The following is a 19,866-nucleotide window of genomic DNA, read 5'->3' on the forward strand; positions in this document are numbered from 1 at the left end:
TCAAAGGATAACAGTAACAACAGTAAAAAAAAAACACTTCCAATATAAACACTAAACAGCAAATAAATAAGATAGCTGCTGGAACATTTAGCAGCTTCAGAGACAAAATTATAAAGTCTTAAAGACACAAAGAGATAACAACAACAACTAACTACAAAAAATATATAGACAAACTACAATCTTCAACAATATTTTCAACAATAAAAACTAAACCTATCCATCGCTGCTAACTTAGCTGAATAACAAAGAATTCCACCTACTGCCAAAAGACTGACCCTACTAAGCAAGAGAAAGACAAAGAAAAGGAAAAGGGAAAGAAAATGTACGCTTGTGTTGTAAAATGTAATGGGTTGCCCGAACCAAGGAAAGCAGGCTGCGCGACTGCATTAGGGAATGTTAAAAATAAATAAACATAAAGTTCACTCCCAATGTACAGCCTAGAAAAATTGCCGAAGCAAAAAAAAATTCTCTAAACAGCCAATGCTAACCCCGATCCCTCCGTGTATATGTACTGTAAAAGAAGAGGAGTAAAAGTATCAGAGTGTTAATGTGGTGTAAGGAAGAGAAGAAGGAGACAGAAAACTAAACTAACATCACTATGCCCTAAACTATCCCTATAAACGTCCCGGCAGCGGTGCTTTGGTCTTAGATAGGCCCAAAATATTTCTTTAGGTGGGAAACATGGGCCGACCTAATAAGTTTCCCTGACTTGGGACACCTCAATGTCACGGTGACTGGAGAGGTAAAATCATGAATAACCAGAGGGCGTGACCACAGAGGTTGCAGTTTGGCTGAAATTTGATTAGCCGCATTACTCAAATTTAACTCGTCGAAACATTGCCAAATCACCGATACGAAAATTAACTGGTAAACGACCTTGGTTGTACTGCCGAGCAACTTTTCGGTGTGCAACCTCCAACCGATCCAAGGCCTGAGACCATCTCCTCTGCATGTCTCTGGAATCTTGTGTTTGGAGGAGATCATCCAAATTCCAATTGTTTTCCAGGGGAGAAGTAATTTTGTAGCCAAGGAAAATTTCAGCAGGAGAGGTGCCAATTGACTCATGCTTAGCCGAATTAAAAGCGACTTGGAATAAATGGAGATTAGTGTCCCAGTCAGTATGATTTTGAGAATGGAAAATTCTCAAGGCAACGCCGAGGTTTTTATTAACTCTTTCAGCAATTGACGGCTTCGGATAATATGGCGAGGTCATATAACGTGTTTGATACCAAGTTCCAGACACATGTTATCGAACTGTCTGGATTTGAAACAACCACCACGGTCGGTGACGAGTTGTGAGGGGAAGCCAAAATACGCGAACAAGCCCTTATGCAAAAGATTCACCGTAGTAGGAGCGGTAGCATTTTTAGCAGGCAAAATCACTGTATATTTTGAAAAGGCGTCGTCAACGATTGTAAGAAGCCATTTGTGGCCTTTTTTTGTTCTAGGAAGAGGTCCCACGTAATCAACAAACACCCGTTGAAAAGGCCTGGTCGCTAATTGAGAAGCCAAAGGGCCTACCTTAGTATTTTGAGCCTGTTTGCATCTCTGACAGAAAGGACAAGCCTTTACCCTCTCTTGGATAGCCTGCTTCAGGTCGGTAGAAAAGAAAATTTGACTAATCCGATCCCAAGTTTTCTTGAATCCCAGATGAGCTCCGAGAGGTGACTCATGGTAAACTTTAAACAATAGGTCGTAGAGTTTGCTAGGTACCACTACTCTAGGTTTGGATTGATTAGGCAATTGGTGAAACTAAAATGCCTTGAATTACAGAATAATTTTGATTGGGATTAGTACCCTTCAAGGATTTCACAATATTGCGAATTTGAGCATCTTGCTCTTGGTGGCCTTTGATGTCTTTGAAGGCTTCCGGTACAGAAAAAAGAATAAAAGCCTGTGTGTGGTCGGTTTTATTTTGAATAGTAGAACTCTGTGATGAATCGGTTTGGGGCTCAAATAAACGCGAGAGGCAGTCGGCCACAACATTGTCTTTGCCCCTAACATGCTTGACAGTAAATTGAAAGGCATTGATGAGAGTGGTCCAACGTGCTATTTTTCCTACCTGGCGAGGATTGTTAAGTAACCATGAGAGTGAGGAATTGTCAGTCTCAAGCGTGAAGGAACGATGCTCTAAATATTGTCTAAATTTTGTAAAGGCATAGACTACTGCCAAAGCTTCTAAATGGAAAGTTGAATAGTTCCTCTCGTGTACATTTAAAGGACGGCTCGCAAAAGCTATAGGGTATATTTGGCCCTGGATTTCCTGAGACAGCACTGCACCTACAGCAGTACCTGAAGCATCAGTTGACAGAATAAACGGGGCATCAAAATTTGGTAAGCGTAGGACCGGAGCAGAGACTAAAGACCGTTTAAGTTTGTGAAAAGCATTCTGTTGCTCCTCACCCCATATGAAATTAACATCCTTTCTCTTTAACCTATTCAACGGCTCACAGATTGACGCGAAATTGGGAATAAATTTAGAATAAAAGGCACACATTCCAAGAAACCTGCTAACCTGCTTAGTATTTTTGGGTTGAGGGTAGTTGTCGATAGGGCGAGTTCTATTCGGGTTGATGGTAACTTTCCCATCTTCGAAGACGTGGCCTAGAAATTCTATTTTATGAGAGGCAATGACCATCTTTTCTGGGTTAACTGTTAACCCTGCCCTACTAAGTCGGTCAAGGACTAAATCGAGATGTCTTTGGTGATCTTCCAGATTTTCAGAAAAAATAACAAGGTCGTCGAAATAGCAGAACAAGAAATCAAATTTCACATCACCAAAGATTTTATTTATCAACTGAGTCAGTATCATGCTACCACTAGCTAGACCAAAAGGGAGGTAATTGTATTCCCATTGGCCAGTGCTTGTGACAAATGAAGTGTACTTCTTGGAAGCCTCATCAAGTGGTATCTGGTTGTAAGCGGACACCAAGTCTAACATAGAAAAGATCTTAGCCTTGCCTAGAAATTGAAAAGAAGACTCTACCGTAGGCATCGGAGTAGAATCGAGCTCCAAGACATTGTTTAAGGCGCGGAAGTCAACCACCAGGCGTGAAGAACCTCCCTTTTTAGGTACTAAAAATGCTGGACTGGAGTAAGGGGAAGTTGAAGGTCTAATAACGCCTTTCTCCAGAAGGCCTTCGATATGCTCACGAATTAAAGCCATTTTCGGGGGAGCATAATGATACGGACGGCACCTGAACGGCTTGTCTGACTTGACAGTGATAGAATAAGTCAAAAGGTTAGTTTTACCCAGCTGTTTGGTCACAGTTTCGGGAAAACACCGCAGAATATTTTTAAATGTCTGAACTTGGGAATTATCAAGCCTCTCTCCAAAGATAGGTCCCAAACTAACATCCTCTGCCTGTTCATCCTCTTGGTTTTCGGCTATAACTAGTGAAGTGTCAAAGGGAAAAGACACCTGGCGTTGAGCCGCATTAATGCTCATTTCAGAGGCCTGAATGAAGTCGAGTCCAATCAAAACAGGAACCGGTAAGTTGTTAGTAACAAGAAATGGGAAAGTCCAAGAGAAACAAGCTAATTTGAAATGAATATGGGCCAAAAATTGAAAGGAGACATCTGAACCATTTGCAGCTGTAGCCGTCAATGAAGTTTCTTCAACTTTCTTCACGACACCCTTGAGTTTAGAGAGAGTATCAAATACGCTTTTAGCTACGATAGATCTGGTAGAACCAGTATCAATCACAGCAGAAGACTTAATGTTAGAAAAAGCAATAGGAATTTCTAGGGGTTTGACCTTGGGCAAAGCCGGAGCTAAAGGATTAATGGGCCTAGTCTTCTTGGGGAATGCCGGCCCTTTCAGCGAATTCCCCTTTTGGAGTTTAAATTAACCGCAGGATTAGCGGAACTATAATTATGGTTTTGATTATTCCTATTATAGGAAAACCTCCGTTCCTGGTTTGGCCTACTATTGTTCCCTGGTAGCATATTATCTTGCAATTGATTAGAATTACAAACTTGGGGGTTTCAGCCGCTGATTGAAAGCATTATCATAGCCATTTGCCCTTACTTGGCCCTGCCTAGAATTATTGGGTTGAGAATGAAAGTTCTGGTAAGGTCTACTATTATTGTAAGGCCCGCTTCCTTGCCTTTGGTTACCTCCAAACGAATGGTTTGGATAAAATGTGCTATAGGGGGTTCTCTTAGCGGCGTCTCGGTCGAAGTTGGTAACCCGAAACCACGGTAAAATGTTCTGTTATTATAACGATTATTTTGGAAAAGATGTCCAGCGTATTGTAAATTAGTATTATCATAAGTGACATTTTTATTAGAATCTATTGCAGCTTCCTGAGATTCAGAATTGCCATACCCTAACGGAGCTTGAACAGTGTTGACCGTCAAACTCTCAATCATGGAAACCATGTTTTTCAGTTGTTGTACTGTGGTAGGGGGTTGAAGACCTGCAAAAGCTGCCCTAGTATGAGGGTTGAGACCGGTAAAAATAGTTGTAAAAATCTCGCCATCACTTATTTCTGGTCCAAGAATTTGGAAAATGCTAACAATGTCAGTAAGATAATCAGCATAAGGTTCTGACAGTCGTTGTTGTCTATACATGAGTTTAGACTGAATGTCTCTAATGGCCCTAGATGAGAAAAAAGGTAAACCTAATTGTCTGCAGAGCATTCGGCCAGGTAGAGTCAGCACTCACGAGACCCATCCACACATCACGAAGTCTGCCTTCAGTGCGTGCCACAGCGTTTAATAGAATAGTTTTATCTGAACCTAAATTTAACTCTACTATTTTTTGGATTTTTACGAGAAATTCTGTTAGCTGAAATAAATCTGTACCAGAAGTAATGGGTACCTCTCTAAGCATATCCCGCAAAATGTTAGGGAATGAGACATCGTCCCTGTTATATGGCCTATTTTGGGTTGCAATTTCTTGGGCTACCGTCTTAGCAGTCGCTTCAATAGCATTTAAGGTCATTGTATGCAGACTCTTCACTAAACCACCAAGATCCACCGGCACTACAGGGGGCAGCACAGTACAAGTTCCTACTTCGTCCTGTTTTGAACTGGGATTATCCACTAAATCATCCGTTACGGGTACCCTTGGTTTATCCGCAGATTCCTCCAAGTCACTCACGACCCCTTCGCTAGACCGAGCCACAAATTCACTTAGCTGCACACGCATGGCATCAAGCTTATCCTTGGGTTTAATTCCCCATAGCTTGCATTGTTCGCGGGCTTCCTCAATAGTCAACTTTTTAATCCAAGACACAGTCTTTGGAACATTATTTAAATCGAAGAACTTCATCTCGTAAAAGGTTCAATAATCAACAATAAATAAACACAAATCACAACAAACAAGTTAAACAATAAATTAATCAAAGACACATGAGAGCGTGGACAGATATTCCACACAAACTAGAGAGCAGTAAAAAAAAATTCAGAAAAACATTAGGGCAATTTTACTGTGGTGTGTGAAAAAGTACAAGTTGTAAAAAAAACTATTATAAATTTATAGTATTACAAATAAATAAAAGCATATAGTACATTTCCTTATTATTACCATGAAACCAAATTCCAGTATCACTAACAGGTGTTGGCAGAAAATAAAACCAACAAGTTTGGCCTTCAGAACAAACATTGTCGGTTGCCATCAGTGGGGGGTAGACTCAATTTGTTTTCCTCTCAAAAGGTTGAGAAAGTTCAAAGTATTCAAAAAAAACTAACAACACCTTTCAAAACCTAAAAGAATAAGAGAGGGAAACAAAGTAAACAAAAATTAATCAAAAGCAAGAGCAACTGTACCGTAGAAGAGCAAAAAAAAAAAAATATATATGTGGAGCGAGTCGTAAAGTAGCGCTACCGGTAACTACTACATAAAGTTCAACAAGGCCCAAGTGAACAAGACACAAGCCTAAATAGTAAAACTCTCCCTTAAAACTGTAAATAATTTAGAACACCCCCAAAAAAAAATCTCTTTTGAGGCCAAGAATCCAAAAAAAAAACCCCAGTGAAAAATTAAAAATTAAGAAATTAAAGACCAAAGGAAAAAAAAAATTATTTAACCACTTAAGGCTTAAATTAGGCTAAACTGAAATTTAGGTAAGTTAAACACCCGAAGCTGAATCAAGCAAGCTGACATATCAATCAATCCAAAGAGTCCACTAGGGTTTGGTATATTATAAAATAGTGAACCCTCAAGGTGGCAAACTATAGTTTTAAAAGTTTGTAAAAGAAAGGATGTTTCAACATTTTGGAAAGAAAGTTTAGTTTTGTAAGTAATTAAATCACTTATATGTATGTCAGCACGTCAAATCCAACCCCAAGCTGCAACTTCATAAAAATTACAAAACAAGCCTAGGCCTATGTTACTTTCAATACTAGTTGAAACTAAAGGTGTACTCCATATTAACTTTAACTGTTTTAATTTAAACAGGCACTAGTCAAAAGAATCAAAGGGCTTTTAATAATAGACTATGAAAGAATTATTATTTTTACAATAACATTAAAGTTTTGAAGAAGGTTTTAGAAAAAAAATTGCAAACTGTTAGACTAAATCAACCCCTTAAGCTTGAACTGCCCCGAACAATCAAATAGCATAGGCCTACATAAAAGTTTGACATGTTTCTAAGTAGAAAAATTATCAGATAAATTTAACAGTAACACTTCACTTACCTTGTGTATAGACTAAGAATTATTAACAAAATTGTGTAAGACTCGAATAAATTCAACGCAGTAGACAAAATCATCAAATTAGTGCTATTAAAAATTTAAACTCTTATCAACTTAAAACATGTACAAGTGGAGTAAATCCGCTGGAAGAATAAATAAATAACTAAATAATTAATTAAATCCTAGAATAACAACAATTAATTGCATTTGGAACTAAGGGTAGGTGTGGAAAGGTTAAAAATTTTAATTAAATCAGAAGTAGAGATGAAATATCAGAAGGAAAGCAAGTTATATAAAAAAGAACACTTTTAATTATAAGCCAACCCAAAGTAAATAATCTGGTGAAACTGAATGGGGGTTTCAAATATTAACCAGAAAGCTAAGAACTTTAAAAACAAAAGGTAGGCTATACATAGGCGGCAGTACAATAAGCAGTCACCAACAACATCTATGAAATCCGTCGACTTTACTTGCACAGATCTGAGCCAAAGTTTAAATTAAAATACTAAAGGGTGCTAATTAAAGTTTAGAAAGCACAAGTAATTAAGTACCAGGTATGTTTAAGGCAACAGGCTACACTGTAGGTGAAAGTAAAAGTTAGGTTAAGAGTTAACTTGGTGAGAGAAAAAAAATTTATTAAAATTGGTTTAAAGTAAAATTTTAAGCTAGAAAAAATCAACCAAATACCTATGCCTAAATAATTAGTGAGAATAAGTTACTAAAGTTTAAGAAATACTGCCACTCACATGTTCAATTATTACACAACTAGGCTTAGGTAGCAGTTGGTTGCAAGAACTGCTTGGCTCAGACCTGCACATTAAAAACAAGCTACTTCGAAAAAGTTTAACATTTTGAGTAAAAAAAGGCAGTGTAAGGAAAATTTAGAAAACTAAAAAAATTTAGAAAAACGTCTTCTACCCCTTTAAAAAAACTTAAAACTAGGACTTAGCTCTCATAGCTGTGTAGAATTCCTCCGCTCCCACCGGCAAGCCTAGCCTTCCATTTCAAACCACGATCTGCTACCAATTTGCGACGATTATTCGAAAACTGAATTTGGAAAGACTGGGTCCTAAATATTAAACGAGGTCGTGAAACGTTGATTGGAAGGTAGGCATACGATATTAACACCAAAACACCGTGCCGGTTCGTAGAGGGAGCGGGCAGCCAGCTTTGATTTTGTAGCTCCGACCACAGAAAACTCCAAGATGTCCTTGCCCTATGGAAGTCAGAAGAGAAGAGCGCAAGAAACCTAATTCCCGATATCTAGAAAACCTGAAAAATACTAGAACCAATCAAAAAGCCAGAAAGCCACAGAAACATCTAGAAAGAGAACAACCATCTGGTAAAACAGATGGCTCGACCAGCTGTAAGGAAACAGCTCCCGGTCCGTCCAAAGACCAACAAAATAAAGTGGCAAACGCCACAATGTTAATACATATAAAGCCTCTACAAGGCTGTGAGGCTTGATAGTTTCTCATGGTAGTTTGTATTTACATAAAATATGAACTTGCCGACCCGGGACCGGAAACCCAACCTTTGGAAAGATTTATTGACAGTGTTGACTAGCAGTCTTTTGATAATTAAACATCGCGGACACATTATATATGTTTTATTACAAAATAAACAGGTACAACGATATTAACATGTTAATACAGTTAAGTCCTTAACCAGGTTGTGAAGCTTGACAGTTTCTCATGGTAGTTTTTGTTTACATAAAACATGAACTTGCCGACCCGGGACCGGAAACCCAACCTTTGGAAAGATTTATTGACAGTGTTGCCTAGCAATCTTTTGATAATAAAAAATCGCGGACACATTATTGTATATGTTGTATTACCAAATAAACAGGTACAACGACATATGCATGTTAATACATTTAAATTCTAGCAACGAGGTTGTGAAGCTTGACAGTTTCTAATGGTAGTTTGTGTTTACACAAAACAAGAGGTTACCGACCCGTGACCGGAAACCCAATCTTTGGAAAGATTTATTGACAGTGTTGACTAGCAGTCTTTTGATAATTAAACATCGCGGACACATTATATATGTTTTATTACCAAATAAAAAGGTACAACGACATTAGCATGTTAATACAGTTAAGTCCTCAACGAGGTTGTGAAGCTTGACAGTTTCTCATGGTAGTTTGTGTTTACATAAAACATGTGCATGCCGACCCGTGACCGGAAACCCAACCTTTGGACAGATTTATTGACAGTGCAGACTAGCGGTCTACAGATAATTATTACGTCGGGAATACATTATGTATGTTGTATTACTAGTTATACAGGTATCATAACGTAAACACGTTTAACACAGTCAAACTCGCGAGCCGGTATGGCGTGACAGTAGGAGTGTTTTTTTACTGTGTATTTGCAATTTGAACATTTTTGCAGTATTTTGTTGCCTGTGAATTATTTAAGTAGTGACAACCTTTACAAGTATATACGATGTAACGCCTTCAATATTTCTAGCCCCTCTGAGGCTCTAAATTAAAAATTAAATTTGCATCTTTATTACATGTTACACTATGGAATCTAAGATTAAAGTATCTTTGTGCTAATTAATTGTCGAAGGTGTTGTTATTTATTACTATTTTTGTGACTTATAATCAAATAAAGAGTTTTATAGCAAAATATAATATTTATTGTATAGTGATGCGCAAACAATTAACTTAGAGAAATAAAATTTATGTAAGAAATTAACTATTAAAATTTGAACGTTTTTAGGATGGTTTCTGCAAGTGAATAAGGATTACATACGCCGTTGTTTCATAGTACAATTTATGTGCTACGTAGATATTTATTTGAAAATGTTAGGATTTTGACCTCGGACTTCCTGGGACACATCGTTCTTTAAACTTGATGTACAGATTATAAATAGGTTCTCTGCATGTGATTTAGAGGCACAGTATATTGTGTTTCTTTTTTGTACCTGTAATCGTTTATTTATTTATTATATATTTAGTGAACCTTTGTTGACATACCCTATACACTAAACTACTAGTATAAACCACTTGCTATATATAGCTAATAACAGTAGATACGCAACAGTATAGATAAATAATATTATTAAAATGATATAAACTTATAACTTACTATACTAAGGTAAGAAAAAGCTTTAATAGCATCGTGTAATCTCTATACTTTTAATTCCGTGAATTTACGAATTAAAAAGCACCAAACTGTAGTCACAGTGTCGCATTATTTCTCCTGCTGTTGAATTGGCACTTAGTAAACAATGGCTGATTGCCAGCATTTATATCTAGGAACCTCAGCAGTGTTCAAGTGGATAATCCATAAACTTGGATAAAATTATGTAATTGAATGCCAATTGGCCAAAAACATATTCACTTCTATGGGTTGTACGAATATTGCTTGGTGTATGTGAATGCCAAAATTAGACAATGCGTTTACTAGTTAATGGACATGTTGTCAAAGCAAGATATTACAGCAATTTATATAATTACAGCAATATGTTTATGAACTTTCACGTGAATTAAAACACAACGTTCTGCTAAAACTATTTTTTTAAATTTCAAATGTATTTTAAATTCATCCTTAGTAAAGCTTAATCTAGAGCAAAATATTATATTAAAACATTAAACCTTATTCAAAAGATAACTTGTAAAAATTAATACACGATTAGGTCAAACACGGGACATCTAAAAAAAATGTCCATGTTAAATAAATATTGAAGGCTTCATTTGTTAGCAAATATTTATTTATGACTATACTGCTTGTTACAAAAGGTGATTATAATAAATCGTAACCGATATAAGTTAAATAAACTTAAAGCATCGCTATGGTGAGTAAATAAAATTATTAAATCAATAAGGTCTTTATTTAAAAACAATTCTTAACAAAACACTATTGTTTTTTCCATATAACTTAAGCAATTCATTTTCAAAATCAAGATGCATACATGGACCTATATATGCATAATGGAACCAACCAACAATTTTTGGGAAATTGAGATATCACCGCCATCTTGAAGAGCTTGAAAGAATTTATACCCTGATTTTTTTACTTTAACTGGCTTTGAAACTACAAATGCAAAAAAAATCATGAAAAAACATCAAATGCTGTATGTCGGATTCAATATTATGAATAAGGGAACCAAGTGGCTTGGTTCTTTGTTTCAAAATTCAGAGACTGGTTTTGTAATATGCATAACAGAACCAACCAACTTGATTCTCTTTGTTGTGTAGTCTTCATCTTGATCAGCTGTTTTGCATACAGGAACCAAGTTTGAAGTTAGATAAACCTGCTTGCAATACAATAATAATAGAGTAACATAAATGATTGTTTTATGTCTGTATTGTGTCTAAGTGTTACAAAATGGATATAAAGAGAAGAACTTTGTTAATTATGGAAATGGCAAAAGTTCAAACCCCTGATTCTTCTGAACCAGATCATGAGCCTACGTTATTGGAAAAACTGATCAGGTAAGCACATAATTTTTAGGTTAAATAATAGGTTTTTGAGCCTTGACTAATAATTACTTATATTTATAATGAAATATTGTAATAATAATAAATATACATTAAAATAAGATGAAATTAATATTTTCCAGTAAAATAAATAATTAATTGCCTTTGTTTCAGGAGTCGACAAATATACAACAAGAGCATAGCTATGTCTGCAATGATAGTCCTATATCACATAAACCTACACAGAATGAAGGAGAAAACGGTGTAGATAGATCTCAATGAAATGTTGGAAAATAACATGCCTGATTTGGTAAGTTTAGATTTGGTATAAACTTATCTGAAGGACAGATACAAATTTATTTCGAACATAACCTAGCCTATAACAATAGCTAACAAACTGGCAAAAGTTTAGGGTAGTGGTGTTAATGGCAGAAAGATTTTTTCTACACATTACTTGCAGTATTACGTACCAAAAACTGGCCTAGCCTTTATTTATGAACTTTTGGTATATATGCAGCAGTTGGTACTTGTGGAAAAATCAATATTTTTTACTAATTTCCATGTAAAATTACTTGCTGAACATGAATATGACGGTCTTTTTTGTCGGAAAAGTCGTTAAAATGTTCCAAGGCAGCAGATTACAATCATTGAAATCTGTACTTTAAGTAGCATTTAAGTGAATTTAACAGCGTTTCCGACAAAAAAGACCATTATAATCGTGTTCAGCAAGTAATTTTACATGGAAAAATGTTTAAAAATATATATTTTTCCACAAGTACCAACTGCTGCATAGTTACCAAACTTTTTGTTTGGTATTGGATTTTTTAGTTCAATACTAGGCCTAAATTAAATACTAAATAAAAGGTTTCAAAATATCGCCTATTTGCTAATTTTTTCGATTGTCAGCGTGCAAAGCTGTTAGGTTATATTATTATAATTAGGATTGGTAAGCTACTATTCATGTTCATGACTATCTTATTTAGAAATTATGCCAAAAATGACAAAATACTTCTTTTAATCTGAACTACTTCAATTTACAACTTTATGTTCTGTTCTAGGATACAAGCTACCTGGATATTTCAAAAATGGAAATTGTGTACGACTTTCCAAATATTTCATTTGATACCAGCAAATCACAAGAACCTAGTCTAACAGATTCAATATTAGATGATGGTGATAGTGTTCAATTATCTGGTGCTATTGAAATTACAGATAATATTGGAAGAATGATGGTAGAAAATGGAACTAACCATGCACCAGATGATCTTAACTCTTTTCATATTGTTCCTCATCTGGAAATGGAAGAGCATGAGGTAAGAAAAAGGAATACAAATTTTTAACATACATAAATTCTTTTCAGGTCCGTAAAAAATCTTCCAGTTATCTGGTAGAGATCTCTTAATGTCTTAAAATTATTGATCGTTTGTAACATATCTTTGCTCCGGCTCTTAGGCTATGGTACTGTCAATGTTGTATTTTTATGAATAGATCATAACCAGAAAATCAGTCGGCTGTACTACTAACTCAACTAAAGATTTTTATTTTAAAGATGTTATGTCTAAAAATAAATGGTTGAAAATGAATATTTATTAAAGTATACTTTATACCCAAGTAATATTTTTACTCAAGTTTTACTGAAATGTGTTTAAAGAAAACTCATTCATTCTCCCAGCATGTGATTGAGCATCCAAGTAATTAAATCCATGATCTCTTAAACTTAAGTCCAAGACACTAACCATTAGACTAGCAAACTGCCTATTATGACCCTGAAGCTAATAATCTGTTTTTTTTTTCAGAGTATGCAAGATGATGACCCACTAATTACTGGAAATCAAAATAATTTAATTAATGTTGGTGAACTAAATACTGAAGAACCGAACATTGAGGATCAAGTAGTCGAAGTAATTGCTGAACCCCAGATTGATAACAACAGAGCAGAAGTAGTAGACGAAACGCCTAGCATAACAGATGATAGCTCTTCTAGTGGTTCTGATTTTGAAGAAATTGACAGTTCAGGAAGACCAAAGAAAGGTAGGAAGAGAAAGTATGCACATCAATCTAGAGATATCAGAAAAAAAAGGAAAAATAGTAATAAAAAATACATTTCTCAAACAGGAAAAGTTGTGTACCCTAAAAACTTCAGGGATTTTCATTGTGCTTGCAAGTGTAATGAGAAAGTGTCACTTGAAGTAAGAAAAAGCACTTTTAAGAAATTTTATGATTTGGGGGACTATAATGCCCAAAACATGTTTATTTGTGCATCAGTACAGGAAGAAAAAACAAAAAGACCAACAGTACAACTATCTAAAAGACAGTTTAGAAGGAAATATACAATTAACAATACTGTTATTTGCAGGAATATGTACGTACAAACCTTAAGAGTGTCCACAAAAAGAATTAATACAGCTCTTAAAAAGCTTAAAAACGATAATGTGAAAGATGAAAGGGGGAAATGTGGTGGCAGTAACAAGATTGAAGACAAACGGATTGAAGAAGTCCGAAACCACATTAAAAGAATTCCAGCATACAAGTCCCACTACTGTAGAACGACAACAGAATCATGCTGGTTACCCCCTGATATGACATTGCCACGTATGTACAGTTTGTACAAGGCTGAAGTAGAGCATCCTGTGTCCCAATCAAAATATAATAAAATATTTTATGCAGATTTTAACCTAAAACGGAAACCACTTCAGAAAGACACCTGCAGTACCTGTGACACACTACATGCCCTGGAAAATTCAACTACCAGTGATATAGAGAGAGATGAAATTAAAATAAAACATGAGGCTCATCTGAAATTAGTCGAAGAAGTAAGAGCTCAGTTCAAGGACGACTTACTAACGGCAAAAACTGTTGAATCAAAACAAACGCTGTCTTTTGATCTTCAAAAAACCCTACCATTACCTCGTCTGCCGACAAATGTCATTTACTATAAACGACAAATCATGCTTTATAATCTGGGTATTCATTCGGGGAAAAACTGGTAAAGGTCATTTTAATGTTTGGCTGGAGAATACTGCTGGCCGAGGTACTCAAGAGGTTGGCTCTTGTTTGAAGAGGCATATTTTGGAAAATTGTCCTGGGATTAAGGAATTGACCTTGTGGTCCGATTCATGTGGGGGGCAGAACAGGAGCATAAAAATAGTTCTCCTCCTCAAACATGTCCTTAGCTTACACCCGACCTTGGAAAACATTGTCTTAAGGTACATGATTCCAGGGCATTCTTACCTTCCCAATGACGCAGAGTTTGGGGATGTCGAGTGCCACTTGAAGACACAACAGAGAATGTACACAGATTCAGATTACATAAGTGTGATGGAGAATTGTAGGAGAAAGAACAAGTTTATTGTAACAAGAATGGAAAAAGAGGACTTCTTTAGCACATCAGATTTAGAAAAGAAAATAACAAACAGGAAAGAAGATGTAGATGGAATAAAAGTTGGATGGCTTAAGTTCAGAGAAATTGAAATCTTTAAAGATAAACCTTTCTCAATATTTGTAAGGACAAGTCTAGGTGGACTGCAACAAGAAATTGATATAAAGAAAAAGAAGAAGGTAGGAGCTAATACGTGCTACTTGCGATTAGCAGAAAATTTACCACTCCTATGGCCCAATGGAAAAGGGATTTCATTGCCTAAGTTAAAAGATCTCAAGTCAATCATGAGTTTAATCCCATCAGATGCGAAGGAATTTTACAAACAATTTTCCTCTGACACCAACGTACAAGATGATATTGATGGTTTCAATGCGAATCTGGATTTTGAACTAGAGGCTGAGGAAAATATCAATTAAGTGAATATAGCATTATGTTCTAGTTTTTTTAATTTGTTCTACTATAAAAATAAATACTAGTGATGACGTATGAGAGATGAAAAGATCCAACTTTCATCAACGATGTAACTGATTGTTATAACGTTTTCCACACACTAAAAAATAATACAAATAGATATTATGTAATTTTATTAGTAATAGATTTTTTAATAAAGTTATTTTTAAAATGAGGTGTATTTTTAAACCTTTAATTATTTAGATTAAACAAGATTGCAGGATAATAACAGACATTTGTATCAATTGGTTCCCTTGTGTTATAAAGCTCAAATCATATTATTTGAATTTAAGCATAAGGGAACCAACCAACAATTTCCTTAATATATCAACCAATATTATATTTCTTGCTGTGGTATTTTATTTAACAACTTAATAAAGCCTTTAATATGTTTATTAAACACATCTGGAATATATTTCTTTGTTACTGGGAATGGGGACCCACGCTAAACTTTTAACCTCTTTTTCTCAGTTAGACATCATTGTGGGTTGGTTCCATTATGCATACATACGTCCACATATTCATTCACAGAGTAATACAAAATTTAAATAAATAATATATATAATACATTAACAAAAAAAAATTAATGTGGAGTAAAATATTTATCTACCAACAAAAGTCTAAGATAGTTTTTGAACGAGGCGTATCCATGTGCCTAAGACGAAGGACGCTGTTGTTTTCTGGGGCCCGAAATAATAATAATTTTAAGTAATTTCTGAAAATATTTGTGAATCTCAAGTAGTTTGTGGAGGACGAGCATAGAGTAAAATTGTTCAAAGTTACATTTTATCAAATACCAGTGTCACAATAGACTACAACCAAATTATTCTATTTTAACCCTACCCAAACAAGCTATTATAATTATTTATATATGTAGAAGATTGTTCTTTTTGAAAAGGACATTTTTGGCTTGTTTCAAATTATGCGTACAGTGTTATAAATATTAAACTTTAAAGCTTACTTTTTTAATATCTGATTTTACTGAAAAACCATTTTACATTATTTTATTTCATTATTCAGCGTGGGAAGCTTTTGGATGAATAATGTTTTTAAATAAGATCAGAACATGTGGTAAAATATATGTGAGTAGAATATTAAACGCCTCAGAAGCAAGTCAAATTCAGTTTAAAAGAAATAATTTTGGAATAAGCGGGATGTATTTAACGAACTCAGCACGCAACATATTTGTTGTGATTCCCGACATGTGCGTGTTACTAAACTCTGATATGATTTCTTTATTATGATTTAGAATTGTATTTTGTTAATTACTGAGGAACCGAGGTTGAGATAAGATTTCGAATCTGAAATCATAATGTTAATGATTTTTCAGTTATTGAAGAAAATAAATTTTCTGAAAATTTCTTTTCCTTCACAATGTTTTTACCCTCAAAACCATAAATCAAAAAAAGAGTAATCGTGGTTTTCATAAAACTAATCTAAAATATTAAATTTTTTAGTACTTAATTATTACAAATTTACAAAAAAACAATAATGTTTAAAATATCACTGTTACACATTTCATTCTTAAATATCAGCAGACATTACAGTAGAGTGAGAACGTGTACAAAACACTTAGTTGCCCAGACAAATGGTAGCTAACGGGAGAGTTGGTATCGAACTCCATTAGTTCTGTTGTTTGTCTTGGTTATTGATGATGAACCAAAGCTATTACGAGATTTGAACAACTGGCGTAAGTATTATTAAGAGCAGTGAAGAATCGTTTATCCTTGATCAAAATTAATTGGGTGGGTGGTTACGATAAATCTACCAATGAGTTAATGATATTATTTTATGTTATATTAATTTTGGTTGCAATTAAACACAGCTTAATTTCAAATAGTTTATGTATTAATGCCTATATAATACGGTATCATATAAAATTTGACCTTCTCCAGACTGAGCTGGAAGGGATATTTCTTCTTAAAAAGTATATAAGAAAATAATATAGTTCTTGACTATTTTGTAAGACATTTGGAGAATGAATTTAATAGCTAGAGCACTTGAAAGTGCAATTACATAACTACACTCAGCCAGTTCCAGTACAGATTTATGAGTAGATTTTTTTTTTAATCAGAGCTCTTTGAAACCTTTCATTCACACACTCTTACCTGTTTGATGTATTTTACTTGTAGAAGGATAATTAAGTGAGCTGTAGTTCTAATAAGTATTAAAGTTATACAATTTTCTATATCGAAAGAACTTTTTTTTTACTTTATAACTAATAATTCGTTAAAATATAAATACATGTTAATATAAATACTAATTAATCCATTATATACCGTAATTTTAGTGAGCTTTAGATTACCCTTAATTCATACAAAATTAATATTATACGATGATAGTACGCTAGGGTGGAACTAAATTATTTACTTGAGATATGACATAAAAGTCAGTATAGGGGCAGGAGCTAAAACGATACTGTCACAACACATTGTGTGCCTTAATGAAACTGTTACAATCAATTCAATTTGTGTTACTTTCCTTTATATTTCCTATATATTGAACTGAATTCACATTTGAAATAAAATTCTCCAAAACTGTCACATACGATAATTTTTTGGCACCTTTGAATCAAATTTCCAAATCAACATCACAAGTTTAATCAATTTATTTGTTTTGGTGTTTTAGAGACATGTAACATGAGCTGTCGATCGTTAAAGATGCTATTGAAGGCAGGGGACTGACAGATAGAGTGTAATTGATCTAGCATCAAGGTGTAATACTGTCGAAAATTTAGATTTTGAATAAAACCAAGGAACTTTTTAAAACTAATAGAAAATTATTGAAGGAAACAGAATCTTTCTAGGACATTTGCCATCGTTCATTGATACAAGAAATCAGTAACCCTACGTTTCGAGATCTGCAATCTAATCTCCTCTTCAGGTAAATAAATAACCTAACACATTATAATAAACTTGGTTAAAATAAATCAATTATATCCGAGAGGTGTAACACGTAGAAATCTGAAATAACAATCACCATGTTACGTGTCTTCACTAACTCTTAAACAGGCATTTGATAAAATCTAAACCAAACACTAATTATTAAAAGTGAACTACAGAGTGCAGATCACAATAGGTCGGAATTTGCCGGCCAACCACCTACGACTAAACGATGGCAAATTTTCTGAAAATCCCTCCATCGTCAAATAAACTTCAAAAAAGAAAATTATTACTCAAATTATCCGCAATACTAATCCTAGAAATTTATGTAATATAATTTGCCAATGCCTCCATTACATCCTACTCTATCCCATAATGAGCAGCATAATATTTTACGTCATCTAGCACACTTAAAGCATATAGGTTAATTATGCATTGTAACAATTTACTGAGTGTTACTTTTTTAAGACTCTTAATCATTTGTCTCCATTTGTAAATTTTTAATTGTTATTTTGTTTTATTATTTAACCTAAAGGCCTTTACACTGAAATCACATTTATCAAAGCAATCAACTGCATGCATTCGCATTGGTTTCTCCAAAGGCATTTGACCGAATTAATCATTACATTTTTGGTCATGTCGTAAGAGTTTAGCAATGATGGTTTTCTTCTGAAATGGTTCGATTATTACCTTAGGAATGCTCTATGGGTTTTCCCTTAATATGACTTGATCGTATGCTTATATATATATATCAATGTTATGTACAAAATATGTTATGTATAAAATAATTTTATTAAGTTTTTAAAACGGTTAAATAGTTAGCAATATATTTTAAAAGGTAGATATGGAATTCTTAATAAATTTTGATATTAATTTGAAATTTAAATACAATATTAATGTAATAACTACAACAAAATTTAATTGTTAAAATGTGTTTTGAGGCTGAAAGTCTAACGAAATAATGGAAAACAGTAAATAGCTTCATATTTTATAAACATATTCAATATACCTTAGCGATACCAACAAATAATTTAGTCGTATTTTCTCGTTGAGTCTTTGATCTCAATGGACTAGTTGTAATAAAATAAAAGCTATCAGTAACTCACTATATTCCATACCGTTTATTTTATTTAGTACTTTTATTTAATATTCGCTCATAGAAGCTATATCGTTTACCCTGAAAGTTTAGCTTCCTACTGTATGAGCTTCTTAAATTTATTGGATTCAATAACATCTAAGTTGATCTAGGGCTTCTGACCTTTGATATGGCTTTTTTTCTACATAAATAGGTATTGCACTAAATATGGGTTTTAAAATATATCATGGTATATTAAAATTTTTTCTAACCACTAAACGTATATAAATATTATTAGAGAGTGTCTCTTTCAGCTCTTAACTTACTCATTGTAATGAACGCAATTAAAGGCTAATTATAATTTTTATACGGTATTTAACGGTATTAAGTTAGTTCTTATTTTCAAATAAACTACGGTAGATAATTTATATACATTCTTGATTTGAATACCTCTCTTAAATTCCAACGACACAATATACAGTATGCCTTACCTTTTCTGACTTCTATAATCGGTGAAGTAGTTCAATTTAAATTCCTTAATTAACCCAATATCAAACGATACCGACATCTATTTTTTAAACAATAGATTTAAGTCATAGCTAAAAAAGTACTAAAAGAACCTATTGATTTCTATCACCATAACGCTATAGTACCTTGCTTTTTGTTTGATCTGGTATTTAAGGGAAAATAGTGGCTGCCTATGGGGCATATCATGTTGACATCAAAGTTTCTATATAAATCGAACAATCTTACTAATTTTCATACATTATATGTTGTTAGACATGGTGCATTCAATACTTACTTTACCAGCTCTTGCATATATAACTGAAGCAGCGTAAATCGGTAAATCATTCGAGGAAAAGGATCAAAGATAGTGCTTTTAGAGATGCTACTGCTGTTGACTTTACCCTTGACTGTTCGCAGGAAGCTTCTTACCAAATAGAACAAGAGATATTATACAAGGAACGGTAAACATTGAATCTAATTAATTCCTCTCTTAAGATTTTTC

At 34.0% G+C, this 19,866-nt stretch overlaps 1 protein-coding gene across 1 annotated transcript; it reads left to right on the plus strand.

Moving 5' to 3' along the window:
- The first annotated feature begins 11,348 nt into the window (after positions 1-11,348).
- On the plus strand, positions 11,349-14,061 carry LOC124354867. The gene is made up of 3 exons (XM_046805627.1): positions 11,349-11,381; positions 12,130-12,384; positions 12,868-14,061. The coding sequence occupies exons 1-3, from the start codon at positions 11,355-11,357 to the stop codon at positions 14,059-14,061; spliced, it is 1,476 nt and encodes a 491-aa protein (XP_046661583.1). The 5' UTR covers positions 11,349-11,354.
- Positions 14,062-19,866: the final 5,805 nt, after the last annotated feature.

Source organism: Homalodisca vitripennis, chromosome 1 (assembly GCF_021130785.1).
Source record: "Homalodisca vitripennis isolate AUS2020 chromosome 1, UT_GWSS_2.1, whole genome shotgun sequence".
Taxonomy (NCBI): domain Eukaryota; kingdom Metazoa; phylum Arthropoda; class Insecta; order Hemiptera; family Cicadellidae; genus Homalodisca; species Homalodisca vitripennis.

Bases quoted from the DNA above. Each gene is read 5' to 3' on its own strand.
- LOC124354867 (XM_046805627.1), top strand. From the start codon at position 11,355: ATGTTGGAAAATAACATGCCTGATTTG. The intron at 11,382-12,129 runs GTAAGTTTAGAT...GTTCTGTTCTAG, and splicing joins AAAATAACATGCCTGATTTG to GATACAAGCTACCTGGATAT. The intron at 12,385-12,867 runs GTAAGAAAAAGG...TTTTTTTTTCAG, and splicing joins TGGAAATGGAAGAGCATGAG to AGTATGCAAGATGATGACCC.